This window comes from Lupinus angustifolius, chromosome LG01 (assembly GCF_001865875.1).
Source record: "Lupinus angustifolius cultivar Tanjil chromosome LG01, LupAngTanjil_v1.0, whole genome shotgun sequence".
NCBI classification, from domain to species: domain Eukaryota; kingdom Viridiplantae; phylum Streptophyta; class Magnoliopsida; order Fabales; family Fabaceae; genus Lupinus; species Lupinus angustifolius.
Window position 1 is genome coordinate 1,422,312 of NC_032009.1, and position 16,097 is coordinate 1,438,408.

The 16,097-nt window shown below is 34.9% G+C and overlaps 2 protein-coding genes across 5 annotated transcripts; one reads left to right on the forward strand and one right to left on the reverse strand.

Annotated features, from left to right (window-relative positions):
* LOC109345219 (protein argonaute PNH1-like) lies at window positions 1,031-11,832 on the forward strand. Of its 3 annotated transcripts, none has more exons than XM_019584086.1 (24): window positions 1,031-1,277; window positions 2,293-2,436; window positions 5,947-6,234; window positions 6,320-6,528; window positions 6,626-6,778; window positions 6,897-7,030; window positions 7,287-7,396; window positions 7,589-7,695; window positions 7,788-7,926; window positions 8,000-8,116; window positions 8,284-8,391; window positions 8,480-8,551; window positions 8,663-8,785; window positions 8,928-9,087; window positions 9,359-9,480; window positions 9,587-9,724; window positions 9,801-9,943; window positions 10,163-10,225; window positions 10,327-10,390; window positions 10,464-10,599; window positions 10,813-10,886; window positions 10,966-11,060; window positions 11,146-11,177; window positions 11,431-11,832. In XM_019584086.1, exons 3-24 carry the CDS (start codon window positions 5,968-5,970, stop codon window positions 11,595-11,597), a joined length of 2,733 nt encoding a protein of 910 aa, XP_019439631.1. In that variant the 5' UTR covers window positions 1,031-1,277; window positions 2,293-2,436; window positions 5,947-5,967; the 3' UTR covers window positions 11,598-11,832. The 3 variants fall into 3 exon arrangements, with proteins under 3 accessions (XP_019439631.1, XP_019439647.1, XP_019439639.1); XM_019584102.1 differs by having other exon boundaries at window positions 6,632-6,778; XM_019584094.1 differs by lacking the exon at window positions 1,031-1,277 and adding an exon at window positions 1,593-1,761.
* LOC109345234 (GDP-mannose transporter GONST4-like) lies at window positions 13,453-15,987 on the reverse strand. 2 transcript variants are annotated; one of them, XM_019584115.1, is made up of 2 exons: window positions 14,889-15,987; window positions 13,453-13,701 (listed from the first exon to the last, which is right to left on the reverse strand). In XM_019584115.1, the coding sequence occupies exons 1-2, from the start codon at window positions 15,910-15,912 to the stop codon at window positions 13,625-13,627; spliced, it is 1,101 nt and encodes a 366-aa protein (XP_019439660.1). In that variant the 5' UTR covers window positions 15,913-15,987; the 3' UTR covers window positions 13,453-13,624. The 2 variants fall into 2 exon arrangements, with proteins under 2 accessions (XP_019439660.1, XP_019439668.1); XM_019584123.1 differs by having other exon boundaries at window positions 13,453-13,656; window positions 14,889-15,986.

Sequence of the window (16,097 nt, forward strand, 5' to 3'; positions counted from 1 at the left end):
AGACAGATGATCTCCATTCTCAAATGGAAGGATAAAATTGTTTGGTTTGTGATATGAGCTCAACATGTTATAATAATATTTATTGAAGACTATCTTAATTTATACATTCAGTTTCAGTCTATCCAACCCCTTATCATCCATACAAATTTTCCAAATAACCTACCAAGATGTATAAAACAAAAAAAAACCATACTGGCAACTATGGTAATTCATTTAAGCTAAATACTAGGATTTGAGGAATAGTTTTGGATTGAGTGATAATATGACTAAGTATTATTAAAACTATAAAACATTTTGATTTTGCTAACTAAGCTAGTATCAATCAATAAGAAACTCTAAAAAGAAGAACGTGCATCAGAAAAGAAAAATACTTTCTTAGTTTTGTATTTAATGAAGAAAGAGATTATTTTTCCTAATACATGTTTTTAGTGATTGGGCTTTTTATGAAGGGCAACCCTAGCAAAATCACTATTACTTTAGCCTTCACATGTTTTCTTGAGCTGTTGAAAATATTTACTTACTTATTTAAAAATATACATATTTATAATATACACACTTTCTATAATTTCTGTAAGTATATAATTTTCATTTTTATTTTCGGAACTTTTTTTGACATAACTTAAATTAATGATACTCTCATACTCTAAACATTTAAATCTGTTCTCTATAAATGTAACAAAGAAGGTGTAAATATCAACTTGCCACCTTATAAAATATATTCAATATTATAATAATTCTTTTAAAAGTCACTACGATTAGTTGCTACTGTAAAAACCTTCATCATTTATCCATCATCTATAAACTATACTTAATTTGTACAACTTGTACATATGCTTTGATCTTTACCCAATAAATCAAACGATAGTCACATAGACGAGTTAATTCAGTTTGGTGGGTTCTGATAATTTTATGAATAATACTTAAGGAAGAACATTAAAATAAGTGCGTTTTCAATATATTGCCTTCAACTGTTGCAAACCAAACATTTGTCTATAAAAAGTTGAACCACTACTTTCCCATGTGATCCTCCTCTTCTCTTTCCCTCACTGTTCTCCTTCTTCCGGTGATATTTCCGTCAAAGAAACTGACACAAGTTTTCTTTCCCTTTATTTATTTGTTTAAATCTGTTTCTTTAAACAAGGCCAAGCCATAGCAGAAAAAAACATGCTTCTGGCTAGGGAAGTGCACTAAAATTAAGCTTTAATTTGCAGCATAGCAGAGACCACTTAGTACTGTCATAAGGACAAACCCCACTTTTATTCATCTTCTCTTTCAATGTATGGAATCTCACACCTTTGTATTATTATAAGGTGATTAAATTGCTTATATTTAAGTTTCACTCTCTATGCAACATCAAAATCTTGCTTTCTGCTAAATATTCTTTTCCTATTTTTATCATGTTTGTTTAATGGTTCGTGAAAGATAAAAGGTCTTGTTGTGTTTCTTTCCTTTTTAATAATCTAATGGCACGCTTTCATGCTCTGAAAAGCCCCAATGAAAACTCTTTCTCTCTTTTAAAGCTCCTTTCTTAAAGGTAGTAAAGACTGTTTTTTCTGAAAGTAGTGGTCTTTGACACATGTTTTATCAATAGCAGAAAAAAGGAAGCATTCCCATGTTGAATCATCCAGGTCCCAAAAATCGATGCTTCTTCTTCCTTGCACCCTATATTCCTTCTCCCTTCCAAAATCTCCTTGCTTTGTTTTGTTTTTCCTATAAGAACATTCTTCTAATACGTCATTTATGAAGCTCATGCATGGTGATGTTTGTATCAATTACTTTAACCAAATTGCATTTTGAGGTGGATTCTTTTCTCTACATTTAATTAGAAGCACAATATTACATCTTCTTATCTCCTTAAATGAAGTTTTTCTGTCTCTTCACTCTATATTCATCGCTTTATTTGTCTCTCTTTAACATAAAAACCAATTTAACACTATTTTGGAGGGAAAAAACCACATCAGCGCAAAAATAAGGTTATATACTTATGACATGGAGTTCATTACTTCAAATCATGATGCAAAGACTATATATAATTATATTCCTTAGACTCACTAGGTGATCCTGGTGGAATAATTAATACCACTAGCTACTTGTGCATGTGATGTGGCCACTTCAAAAACATTTTGGTAGCTTATGTATTATGAGTTAGAGGCTAACTATCTACTCATTCTAGCTCCAGTTCATGCTCAAGTATTTTGAAACCCTTAATTGAACGCTTTCTTGTTATAGTAATATACAGTATACTCCACTTACATTACTATATATATATATATATATATATCTTGTGTGCAGGGAACCTAAAAGGTGATAAAGGGGAAGGAGATTCTAAGGTTTCAAGAGTTCACTTAATACTTCACATATTTCGGAGCTCACAGTCACATGCATTAATTAAAAGCTAAGCCAGTACTTACAAAAATACATGGCGTAAACCAAAAGGTTTGTTTTTTTCACTACCTAACTACTCTCGCCATTCTACTTCTATTACATTGAAGCTATTCATGTCCTTTTTAAGTTAAACAATTGTTCTATTTTGTCTTTCAACCTGATTCATTCTCCTATGAGTTCATACACAACCTAGTAATTATAAGCACGTACACTTCTGGATCTATGTATTATTGCTCATGAATGCTTTCTTTTCTTTTGTATCTTGTTTAATTTGTGTGGAATAGTGTCTCACTTTGTCATGATTGCAGTGGGTGTCCACAGTTTTTGCCTTTAGCTTAATTTGGATAATATATACATCAACCAAATTTCATTATAGTTTTGAACCTTGCCAAGATTAATTGATAGGGTAGATCCAATTCCATTACAAGCCTTTTCTAGTTCACATGCTTGTTTGAACTCCTAGCCTGGGGGCTTTATACGGTGTTAAGACTAATAAGTCTCATTGCAAACCCTCATGAGGAAACTCATAGGCTAGCAAGATGTCACACATATATAGAGATAAGAATCGGCTGTCCTTAACCGTGTCTCATTTCATGTCTCAAGCCCATCACATATTACTATATGAATAAAAAAAATTAAAATAATATTTTAATTGGTTTGAAATAGAAAATGAGATACCTTTTGGAACATGAGATCTTTCCACATATGTTTATCACTAGGCTTGAAATGCTTACTCTACTAATTTTTTATGCTAAAATTGGAATCCCAGATGCAAAGGCTTATGACTATGAGAACCCAATTAACAAACAACAATGATCCATGGAGCTAGCCCCAAAATCAGTCCTAGTCCAGATTCCATGATCCACGTTTCAGAACCCTTAAACACCACGTGGCTATACTTGATATACGAGTATCCCTAAAGAATTATTTGCAGCCAACATCTCTGGGAAAAAATAAGGACCTTATATCTTCTCTTTCTTATTTATTCTCTCTTTTTTATTAAACAGTAAACATGAAAGTTATTGAAAAAGATGTAATCCTAGAATTTGGTTGTACAAAAGTAAAAATATCATTTTTTGTATTAAGTAAAGAAGAAACTGATTCATGAACACCTTTAATATATTGTGATTTATGAATATATAAAATAATTTATCCAATGGATTGAGATTGGACATGGCGGCATAGTGAGAAGAAGAAACACATAAGAGATGGAAGAAAGAGGGGTCCCTAGTATGTGGAAATTTTCAGAGGGAGGAATTTAGAGTTAGATGTGACAAAATTGAAAGAGATGACATTGACCATAAATTCAGTCATTAAACTAAGACGGTTTGGCCGCAACACCAGTATGCAAATTAATGTCACTTTATCTTTGCTCTTTTATCAACCAATTCAATAACAATATTCATGAAAAGAATACAATGCAAACCCTTTACATGGTTGCCATACAATTTAGTTCGGTTCAGGAAACATTATAGGCCTGTCTAATTTCGTTACAAAAGCTAACTTTTTGTCCTATAAGTTTACATGTTTTTTAACTGAAAAATAAAAACTTACATGATTACATCATTAGTTTGAGACATGGTTTATGACATGTTTTGGAATAACAGATCATTGTTCATGTTACACCTACCATATGTAACCTTAATAACTTCGGAAACTAAAAAAAAAGATTAGGATAATTGAATTTTGGTATGATATCAGTATAAGAAGCAGTGACTTATTTATGTCTAGGGGGTTCAAGTTTATAGTATAATGTTTTTACATGATAGGGTGTGTTAGACATAAAATTATGAGCCTTTGCATGATAAGTTAAAACAACTTAGTCCTTCACGAATCTCAATCACTAGACAACTCTGGTTGGTTTATATTGAAGATGTGGATATTATTTTTCATAAATGTTTGGCTGGTATGTTGTATCAGTCCTGTGAAGCCAGTGAAAGGGACAGGACACATGATTGTTCTTCGTGTCTTTGTAATGATCCCAAATAATTGATTCCATAGTCACTTCTACCATTCTCAGCTATACTTAGTTCCCTCATCACCCATCCAAATGACCCAATAACATAGAAAAAAGCCAAAATCAAATTTTGTATTTTTTTGTGCAGCATAGCAAAATTTGCAGCATTATTTACCTCTTACTTGAACGTACAACTGACATTGGCATTTGGCATTTGGCAGAAAGCCATTATGGCAATGCAACTACTTCATGCATTGCATTGCACACTATCTGTCCGGATATCTAAGCATAATAAAAAGGCTTCAAATTTTGTTTGACTCATTGCTTCATTTTTCTTGTCACTTGGTTCAACAATGTTTTGTTGTTTTTATTTTTTGTGACCCTTTATGCCTCTTGTCCCTACTGCTCCTTCTTGTGTTGTCTTAGTAAACTGTTTTAGGTCTCGTTCTGTCACTGTAATTCAACTTGGGAAGGAGTTAAAGCTCCTTTGTGGTCGCTGAAAAGGGGTATTTATTCATGCATTCTTACATACTATTCTGCCATGAACTTCAAGTAGGGTAAGATTATTCAAACATCCCTTATTGTTCTTGTTGGGACCACTGTAAGTGAACCCAAAATAAAGCTCCTTGCCTCCTTTTGGACTTCAAACACCATGGTACACGAGAATGATATAAGACATGTATGATGATACAATGATAATTAAAAAAAATTTGAATGATATACTATAGATAAAAACATATTCTGATCATTTTACTAAGATTTGAGAGTTTTTTTTACTGTCTAATACAACTTTTACTGATGTAGTTTTGCAACAAAGCAAAATATAGGAGTTTTACATGATTTATGATACTACATTATGTCATTTAATTTATTTAGTAAAACTCATTTGATAAAAAGACTTGGTTGATCTTCTTTTACAGATTAAAAAATCATCTAAAAAAACCAAATTATGCATATTAGGTACCTGTGCCATGACTATTTTAAAGCATTGATAATATACAGTTTAAAAGTACTCACATCCCCACAAAATAATTTATTATAGCAGCACCAACATTTTATCTCTTGTACAACGTCTGTGGCCTGGTCTATATAAGCAGCCTATGGCTGTGAACTATGGAACATAGATTATTTTGGAGGAAAGTGGTTGTTTTTGAGGAGAAAGTTTTTATTATTATGCCCATAAAATATGTTAGAATAGTAAGTCAAATTAGGCATAACAACTGAATTTCTATGTGGGTCACTAGAATTTTGTAGTAGATTATTATTATTTTTTGCATGTATGCATGTTACTTTATTTTTCTCCCCATCTTTTCAGAGAATGTACAGCGCCTAGAAGAAGATGAAACACTGTCAAGATTTTATGCCATACCACACCATGCCTTTCATGTTCTTCTTTTTTCGTTTTTGTTTTGGTTTCTGTGTTGAAATTGCAGCCATTACAAGGCTTAATGCCTTTCCCACTTTGCTTGTACTTTCTTTTCTCCTCCTTCAAGATTAGTGTTATAAGCTAATAACTGGTTCTCAGTGAAAACGTGTAACTTGTTTTGCCAAAAAAACCTTTCAGTTTTCCATTAAAATAAGTGAAAGTTCCATTTTTTCTACAGAAAACTACACTGTGAGTGCAAATGAAGGACCCCATGGAGGATCAAGTAAAATCTAGAAGGCCTCAGAAAAATTCCAAGGATCATAGAAGAAGGGGTAGAAGAAGCTACCTAAACAAACAAGAGAAATTACAAGAAAGAGGATTTGATTCACAACTAGTTCCCTCTGCTTCTTGCAAAAGTGTTGTGTTTGCTACTAGGCCTGGCTATGGCCATCTTGGGACAAAGTGTGTGGTCAAAGCTAATCACTTCTTGGCAGATATATCAGCATCAGATTTAAGCCATTACAATGTAAGTCCAATCTTTATGTAAAAATAATTCATAGTTAGATTTGAGTGAAGGGTTTTTGTTAACTCATAATGTATGTATTGTGAAGGTTATAATAACACCTGAAGTTACTTGTCGTAAAAGAAGCAAAGCTATTATATCTGAGTTGGTGAAGCTTCACAGAAACACTGAGTTAGGAAAAAGGCTCCCAGTTTATGATGGAAGAAGAAATCTTTACACTGCTGGGTTGCTTCCTTTTAGATACAAAGAGTTCAGCATACTATTGAGTGTGGAAGATGAGGGTAGTGGTAGTACCAGGTAACTTAATAACTATGTTGTTGTCTTGAAAATACTATTGTTATTGTTCTCAACTTTTGGATTTTATAACTGGGCTTTAACAAATAACAACCATTTGTGTCAGGGAAAGAGAATTTAAAGTGGGAATCAAGTTTGCAGCTAGAGTTAGCATGCATCAATTACGTGAGCTTCTCAGTGGGAAACAAGTGGATACACCACAAGAAGCACTTACTGTCATTGACATTGTGTTGAGGGAGGTTGCAGCCCAAAGGTGCATTTGTTATGCTGTTATTTCAACATTATTATTATTATTATTATATCTTTTGCCATCTTTTGGATATTGCTACTTACTATGTTTTTGTTTCTTATGGCTTGATTTGCATGTTTAGTTATGTATCAGTTGGGAGGTTTCTCTATTCGCCGGATTTAAGAAAACCGCAGCAGCTGGGTGGTGGCCTTGAATCATGGCGTGGCTTCTACCAGAGCATAAGGCCTACTCAAATGGGATTGTCACTTAATATTGGTCATACATCTACTTCTACCATTTTCCTTCTATTGATTTTCTTTTATTAAACCATTGTTGTGTTTGTGTTGCGGCTGCGGTAGCATTACAACCATTGCTGGCTGATATAGGCCAATTTGGCCTTCATGCAATTATGACAATTACTGCTATCTAAAATGTTGGAACTGCATTATGGGACATGTTCCACAATTTAAAACATTGTCTATTATTTATGTCAATATCAGCAATCTGATTTCATTGTTGTTTCATTTTTTAGGCATGTCATCCATGGCATTTATTGAACCACTCCCTGTAATTGACTTTGTTGCTCAAATTTTGGGAAAAGATGTTACCTCAAAGCCATTGTCAGATTCAGATCGGGTTAAGGTATCAAATATCAAATGTTTTTTATTCTAAAACATCCTCAGCTTATAACCGGTTCGAGTCCACCAACCATAGGCTGAGATTGTAGATTAAATCTATGAACTCAAGTTCCTTTTCTGGGCTATTGAGGACTTTCATTCCATTAGAACATTGAAGTAATCTAACCAAAAATTCTTTGTGGTGTGAATCAAGCAGATTAAGAAAGCCTTAAGAGGTGTGAAAGTTGAAGTTACACACCGAGGAAGTTTTCGAAGGAAGTACAGGATATCAGGATTGACATCACAACCTACAAGGGAGCTTAAGTATGGTTTTGTAACTCTTACATTGCAAGATGGACTCAAAACATTTTAGATATGATCACTAAGCAAATGACTATCTCTTTTTTTCCAAACAGTTTCCCACTTGATGAGAAAATGAACATGAAATCAGTAGTTGATTATTTTCAAGAAGTGTATGGATTTACAATCAAATATTCTCATCTACCTTGTCTTCAAGTAGGAAGCCAAAAGAAGCTAAACTATTTGCCGATGGAGGTGAGTTCATCTTTGAATTTATCGACGCCATTTTTTAAGTGCTTCTGTTTTTAATCAACAATTTATGTCCCAGGCATGCAAGATAGTTAGTGGCCAGAGATATACAAAAGGATTGAATGAAAAGCAGATAACTTCACTGCTTAAGGTCTCATGCCAGAGACCGCGTGAACAAGAGATCGATATTCTAAAGGTCATTCTCATGAATTCTTCATATCACTTCTCTCCTTCCTTCCTTCCTTCCCTTTTTGGTCAGAAAATTGAATAGCCATGATATGTCATTATGTTCTTTTTGTCCAAGAACATAAAAATTGTGTTGTTTGGTATAATTAAGCTAGAACTTTTCCAATATACTTGTAGACAATTCAACAAAATGATTATGAGTGTAATCCATATGCAAAGGAGTTTGGTATCAGCATAGACAACAAGCTTTCATCAGTTGAGGCCCGGGTTCTTCCAGCTCCATGGGTAATATGCCATGGTTAAATTGATCATTTATGTTGTTCGCTTTCGGCCTTATGCTAATAGTACATTTTGGCCCTTATTTTCTTTTCAGTTGAAATATAATGACACTGGAAGAGAGAAAGAATACCTGCCACAAGTTGGTCTGTGGAATATGATGAACAAGGTTAGCTCAGACATAAAAGATTGTAGTTATAAATCCTTTAATGAAAGTAAACAGAATGCAAAGGAAAACTAGTTGTTCCCGGAGAATTGTAATTCTTGTTTTTCAATGCAGAAAGTTGTAAATGGAAGCACTGTAAAATATTGGGCATGTATCAATTTCTCTCGAAATGTTCAAGAAAGTACAGCTCGCGGATTTTGCCAACAGTTAGTTCAGATGTGCCAAATCACAGGCATGGTAAAGTTTCAAATTTTGATTATACCTTGTTAGAAGAAGTTATACATTTGAGACTACTTGTTTGGAATTTTTAATAGCACACTACTCTATGTTCTAATTACTGTTATACTTTTATTTATTCCCTTTTTTAATCCTTTCGCAGGAATTTAGTCAGGACCCCGTGATTCCGATATATTCAGCACGATCAGATCTAGTAAAGAAGGCCTTGAAGCATGTACATGCTGCTGCTCTAGACAAACTTGGTGGCAAGGAGCTAGAGTTGCTAATTGCCATTCTTCCAGACAGCAATGGCTCTCTGTACGGTACGATTCTAAGTCACGCCAATATGTCCATTAGCATCAACTCATGAGTGTAGTAGGTAGGATGGTTCTAGTACAGTAACCTTCATGTTCAGCTTTTTTTGTTTCACATATCTATATAAGTGAGAATGTCCCTTTGCTTCATTGTTTTTCTTCTCCTTCTTATGTATAAAGATATGTATCTTCATCACTTCTGTCATTGTCTATATTTCATTTCACTTTTTCATAACTCCACATTTCATGCTTGCACTAAACAAACAAATTCTTGATTCAGGTGATCTCAAAAGAATCTGTGAAACTGATCTAGGATTGATTTCTCAGTGCTGTCTAACAAAATATGTGTTCAAGATTAACAGACAGTACTTGGCAAATGTAGCACTAAAAATCAATGTCAAGGTATGCTATTATTAAATTGTTCTATCAAACTTTTCCACCGAAATTAACACGGAAGCCACATGTTACTTAATATTTATTTTCTTGAATAAATGCATTATACTTTTAGCTTGGAGGAAGGAACACAGTACTTTTGGATGCTTTAAGTTGGAGGATCCCATTGGTCAGTGATATTCCAACAATAATTTTTGGAGCAGATGTAACTCATCCAGAATCCGGAGAGGACTCTTCTCCGTCCATCGCTGCTGTAAGCATTTCCAAAATCCAACAATTCAGCGAGCCTTATATATAGTCTATTCGGAATTCTGATTACTTTTATTCAGGTTGTAGCCTCCCAGGACTGGCCAGAAGTAACAAAGTATGCAGGATTGGTATGTGCTCAACCGCATCGTGAAGAACTCATTCAAGATCTTTTCAAATGTTGGAAGGATCCTCATCATGGTATAGTTTATGGTGGTATGATCAGGTACTTAACTGCAGCTATTCTATCATACTTCATAATTGGATCAAGTAATGAAGATGTCTTCTGTTGACATTATTTTAATATCCTAATGGAAAAACTTTCCATCTTTGATTGCTTTAGCCTTTAAGCTTGTGCTTTTACTCAAGTATAGGTTGCATTTATTACATGTAATTATTCAGCTTAAGTGTGTATATTTGGATCATACTATTCTTGCTACTGCAGAGAGCTCTTACTCTCATTTAAGAAGGCAACTGGACAAAAACCATGTAGAATTATATTTTACAGGTAAGAGAATTATATTCTTGCCAATGAAGTTAATACTGATAAACAGTGATTTCAACTATAAGGGGGGATGTCTTATACAATGCTATCCAATATATTTACAGGGATGGAGTAAGTGAAGGACAGTTCTACCAGGTTTTGCTATATGAGCTTGACGCCATTCGTAAGGTACTAAGACAGTATATGCTGAATTTATATTGACTACCACCTTTCCCTATGCTTAAATTTTCACTATGTGTAGGCTTGTGCATCTTTGGAACCTGGCTACCAACCTCCAGTAACATTTGTTGTGGTCCAAAAGCGGCATCACACTAGACTCTTCACTAGTAATCACGATGACAGAAGCAGCACTGATAGGAGTGGCAATGTTTTACCTGGTAAGGCCTTTTGTTTTTTACTTCTTCCAGTTTCTACTATTAGTGCATGACTACATGTAATCACCTAAGGATATCCATGAAAAAACAAGGACGATATGACTATTGTCGAGATAGTTTCCACCAAAGGGTCTGCTCAGAATCACAGAATATTCGGAATACCTCAATTCATTTTCCAGCAATTAACTGTTAGTCATGTTTAATTGGTTAACATAGGTACTGTGGTGGATACTAAGATCTGTCATCCTACCGAGTTCGACTTCTATTTATGCAGTCATGCGGGTATTCAGGTATGATACTGATTTCTATGTTGCTACATTGGATATGACACAGAAGAGTTTAATTTACATTATGATTGGCATTTCATAGGGTACAAGTAGACCAGCTCATTACCATGTTCTGTGGGATGAGAACAATTTCAGTGCTGATGAGATTCAATCTCTGACCAACAATTTATGCTACACGTAAGTAATTTCTGTCTTATCATCTTACATTCATTCTTTGCTCTATTCTTGTAATGAAATAACCTTCTAACTATTTTGATTGTAGCTATGCAAGATGTACACGATCCGTTTCTGTAGGTAATTCTTCGATTCTTGCTTAACATGAACACTTTTGTAATCTGTCTGTTGGTGATGCATTACTCACAGGCACGTTTGTATCGACAAGAAGTAAATATTAGATTTTCTGTATTAATCAAAAATGAGTTAATACTTAGTCCATGCAAATAACTTCACTCATTAATATATAGTCAAGCATTTGTGGATTTTTCTGTTTGCTAGTGTCATAGCAAATTAGTTACTATTATATATAACTTGTCTATTATGTTTGCAGTGCCTCCTGCATACTATGCTCATCTAGCAGCTTACAGAGCTCGGTTCTACATGGAACCTAATGTTTCTGACATCGCGAAACCGCTAAGTGCGAGATCAAAAGATGGGTCAGTTCGACCACTACCAGCTCTGAAAGAGAAGGTGAAGAATGTAATGTTTTACTGTTGAATGCGGCACGAATGAAGAGACTTCAGAGTAGAGAACAGCAGCATGGAAAGAGGGGACTAAATGGAAGTGATAATATTCAACGTGTACAACCTAACCTGTTCATATTGTATGATTCTCCGCACGGAAATTTTTGACAAGGTCTAGGTTTTGTTTTTCAGTCTTTCTAGTGCTTAACCTATTGTAAGACTAATAAACTTTATGTAGAAATTGGTTGCTTTAGATCATTCTTTCAGCTGTGCTAACCTTCAAAAATCAAAGCGTGTGTTGTGTGTTAAAGATCTAAAATGGTGAACTTATGCAGTTATGCTTGAGAGATGGTGTTTCGTCCACTGTGCCGCCCTTTTTCACCACCTTTGCTCATAGCCAAATTATCTAGATTTTGACATAATCACCAAATTATTTGGTGAATTTTGTTTACAAGCACAACTTAACAGCAATAACACATTAAAGTATATGACTATATCATAATCTACAAAAGAACAAATTTGATATGTTGTCACACCTCGATTTTGGATTACACGACTATACTAATTTCGGATATCGACAACTAGCAACTTAAAAATGTGGGTGACCAGCGTGCCGTGGCAGTTGGCACTATATGAAGAGCAATTGTTTTGTGAGATGGGTTAAGACTAGTTGTGCCTTGGACCAAGAACTCTAATACATATACTCTCTTAGTTCTCAGAAAACTAAGGATTAAGGCATTATATTAGAATAGTTAATAGTTGAACTGTTAAAACCAATGAGTCAGGTTAAGGAATATTCTAGTTTCTAATGGCTGTGTTGCCTATGTATGACTATGGGATAAAACACGAATACCTAAGTTTAAAATGTAGGCAACAGTAATAGGTAGACACAAGGGCTCTCTGCGTCATGAGGTGTGCAGCTGAATGTAGTGATTGGGAAAACGCTCGTGATGTGCCCAATACTCTGTCATGTGATTCAATTTTGTTTCACTTCAATTAATATGTATTATCACTGTTATGCTGGGTTTGGTTGTTCCATTTATTTCCAAGCTAACTTTGCTGTGGTTATGTGACTCGTCTCACCACTCACGTATTTAATACAAAATGTTAATGAGAAAAAGATGTATGTTCAATGTATAAGTTTTATACACTGCATTATTCATCATTTATATCATATCATCATTGAATGTTCAAAAAATAAATAATACAAATGAATGATAGATATATAGCAAATGTGTATAAGTCTTTACACGTGTACAGATATTACACTCAATGTTAATATATATGTAACCTTAATGTGTGACTAAGCTCACATATGTGTTTAAGGTTAAATATGTGAACCGGTGTATGTGTAAAATGGGAAAGCCGGAAAGGTTTTTTAGGTTGTTTCAATAAAAATGGAGTGTAAGTTTTGTTTGAATGGGGTTTTAAATGAACCTCATTCAACGAAATACTTTTCATTGATCCAAATATGCAAAAGCTATTCCCAGCACATACAACATTATTAGAGATCATTTCATAGGCCCAAAACGCTCCAGATCAGGTCAAGGAAGTGGGAAAAAAGTTTCGTTTTTGAAGTGATTTTAGATCTGGTTTAAGTGACAGAATAAGGGTATAAGGGAAGTGTAACCTTCAACCATGAGGACCCTGTGGTGTATGAGAGGAATAGAAATTTGACGTGCAAGTTGTAGAAATAAAAAACGTGTTGATGGTACTGTGTTAATGCAGTGTGGTCTAGCTTTGTTTGAACCTTAAAGTTATGTGTACTGTGCGTGCAACATTAACTGAGTAAGCCTTTAATACTTAGAGAAAGAAAGAGGGCGAGGAGATTCAGTACAGAACTTAAGCTAATACCTTTTTTTCAATTCATATGCTCCATGTAGAAGCACTAACTGAAGAGATTTTTCATGTAAAATGCCTGTTTACAAAGAATCTGAAATTATTTTCATATCAGCTTTTATACTACAGCGAGCTAATGTCTAGTCCTCTACTCAAGTTCTGATCTGTTCATCCTAATGAATGAATTTGGTGTGTATATAGTAACAATTCACAGCCTTAGGTTCATGCCTCCACAACTGCCTTAACTTCCACATCTGCCTGTTCTTTTTTCCCTTTACCCTCCTCAACTTGCAGTTCAGCTACAAATCCATCAACCGAGGCAATATTAGTTAACAGGGCTCAAATCAGAGTTGATATTTTTATCCAAGATTAAGGAATGATTATGAGTTATGACATTAATAAAGCACATTATCATAACAAGCAATTTGAGATGCAGGTAGCAACTTCAATGGTAAACTCAGCAGAGGCAACAACCAGATATATTGGCATTGACTGTGGGTGGAAAACATAAAAACTATATACTATATATGCCATATAAGTCCCTAAAACGGGCATGTTACTGCGCTATGGGGACAACAATTTACACTATATATGTCATTTACACTACTTCAAGATTAGTCTGACAGGGTTATGAGGGGGCTACAATTGTGTTTTACTGTTTTGATTTCACAGAAGAGGAAGACCACCTACTTTCTTTCATATGGCTAAGCCACTAAGCAATGCAGCAACTTCTGTGAATCATTTTAGTCAATCAAATCACAATTGCCAAATCGCAATATATTGCTAAATGGCCCACCAGACATCAGTGATAAACTACAGGATGAAAAACATGTTTGACAGAAAATTTAAGGCCTGCATGACACAATTACCAGTCATGAAATATAATGGAAGAACTTATGAATTTATTTTTCAGTAGAAAACACCCGATAATTGATTTTGAAACAATCTAATAGCCTTACTCATCTAAACAACAGACTTTGAGTAAGGGACAAAAGACATGACAGTGCCCCAACCTCAGAGAAGATAAATGCTAAGAGAAACAAATAATTGCATTTAAATGATTGTTGTAATGAAGTCTGGGATTATGCAAATCAAAGAGCAAATAACCATACGAGGAAAAACAAGAATAATAACTGAAAACTTGTGAACAAAGAAGTAAGCAACATCTCAATTTTACACCCTTCTGAAAAGAATACCTCCTATTGCGTGAAAAAAATCCTGAGACTGTTGGCATATTCATAAGAGCAATTATACAGCTCAAACACAAAGTGCTGACTATAATAAACAAATAGTACAAATCAAGGTTCTAAATTGCAATACGCAAAATTGTGGTTTGGCAGCTCCACAGCGACTCGATGGCCACAATTATAGCTGCATAAACCACATCGGACAATGGCGATCCACACAGCATAACCTCAACCACAATTTACAACCTTGGTACAAATGCACATAGAGAAGCAAATTTACCCTTTCCTTGATTTCTCACCTGTCAAAACATCATTATCAATGTCATTTTCAATATCCCCCTGCTTAGACACTAATGGGATAGCTTCACGCTGCTGCGGTGGAGGAGCATTAACAGGACCAGTAACCGATTGTTGATAGAGCACTCCCCCAACAATGGTAAAAAGCAAACAAACCAACCCCACAGGGCTAGCATGCTTATCCCAAATACTCACATTGATAGCCACAGTAAGAAACTTATTCACCACACCAGTCACTGTAAAAGCCGTAGCAGACACAGCTTTTCGCGCCGCAAACCCGAAGAAACTAATAAGCAACCCAAACACACATGACAATGACACAGCAGCAAATGCACTCAGATCAAACAAATTCCCCGAACTCGATCTAAGTGCATCAACAACCTCAACATTCTCCCCAGTTAAAAACCAAAAGAAAGGAGCCATCATAAGAGACAACAAATTGTTATAAAAAACAAAACCCCAAGTGTTCAAACCAAGATTCATCACCATATGTTTGATATAAACCATCTCAGTCGTAATAGTAACCAAATAAGCAAAAGCCCAAGAATAAGCAGTTAAAGTAAAAGCCGAATCAGTAGCAACATAACCCACAGCACCACTGAGAATAACAACGAGGGACAAAAACGTAAATTTAGACGGAACAGGTTGGTTTCTAAAAACCGTATCAGCAATAGCAACAAGAAGAGGTGTTAGCGATCTGAAGACAATGAAAGTGTCAACGTTAGCGTGACGGAGAAGATTGGTGTTGGTGAAGATAGCGAGGTAGAAAACAAGTGCGGCGGGGAAGAATTTTTTGGCGGTGGCGATAGTGAAAGGGTCATGTTGAAGAAACCCTAATTTCCCAAAAAGGTAAACGCCGAGAACAGAAGTTAGGTATTGTAATGCGGTTAAGAGACCAGGGTAGTTGAATTGAGTGATAGCGTATTTGTTGATGATTGCTAATAGGCTGGAACAGAGTGCGTACCCGAGCACCAGAACGGGTGTGGTGTATTGTTGTTTTGCCTCTAATCGAATGGAAGAAGACATTGTTTCAAGATCGAGAGGGAATCAATGAAGAAGGTACAAGAGTGAAGAGAGTAATGATGAGCTGGTGCTGTTAGAGATCCAACTTATTGCATCTTTCTAATGTTTCAAATTATAAATACCAAACAAAACTTATATTTAGAAACAAATTTTCGATTCTCAGGAGTTTGGATCCTACAAAAAAAAAA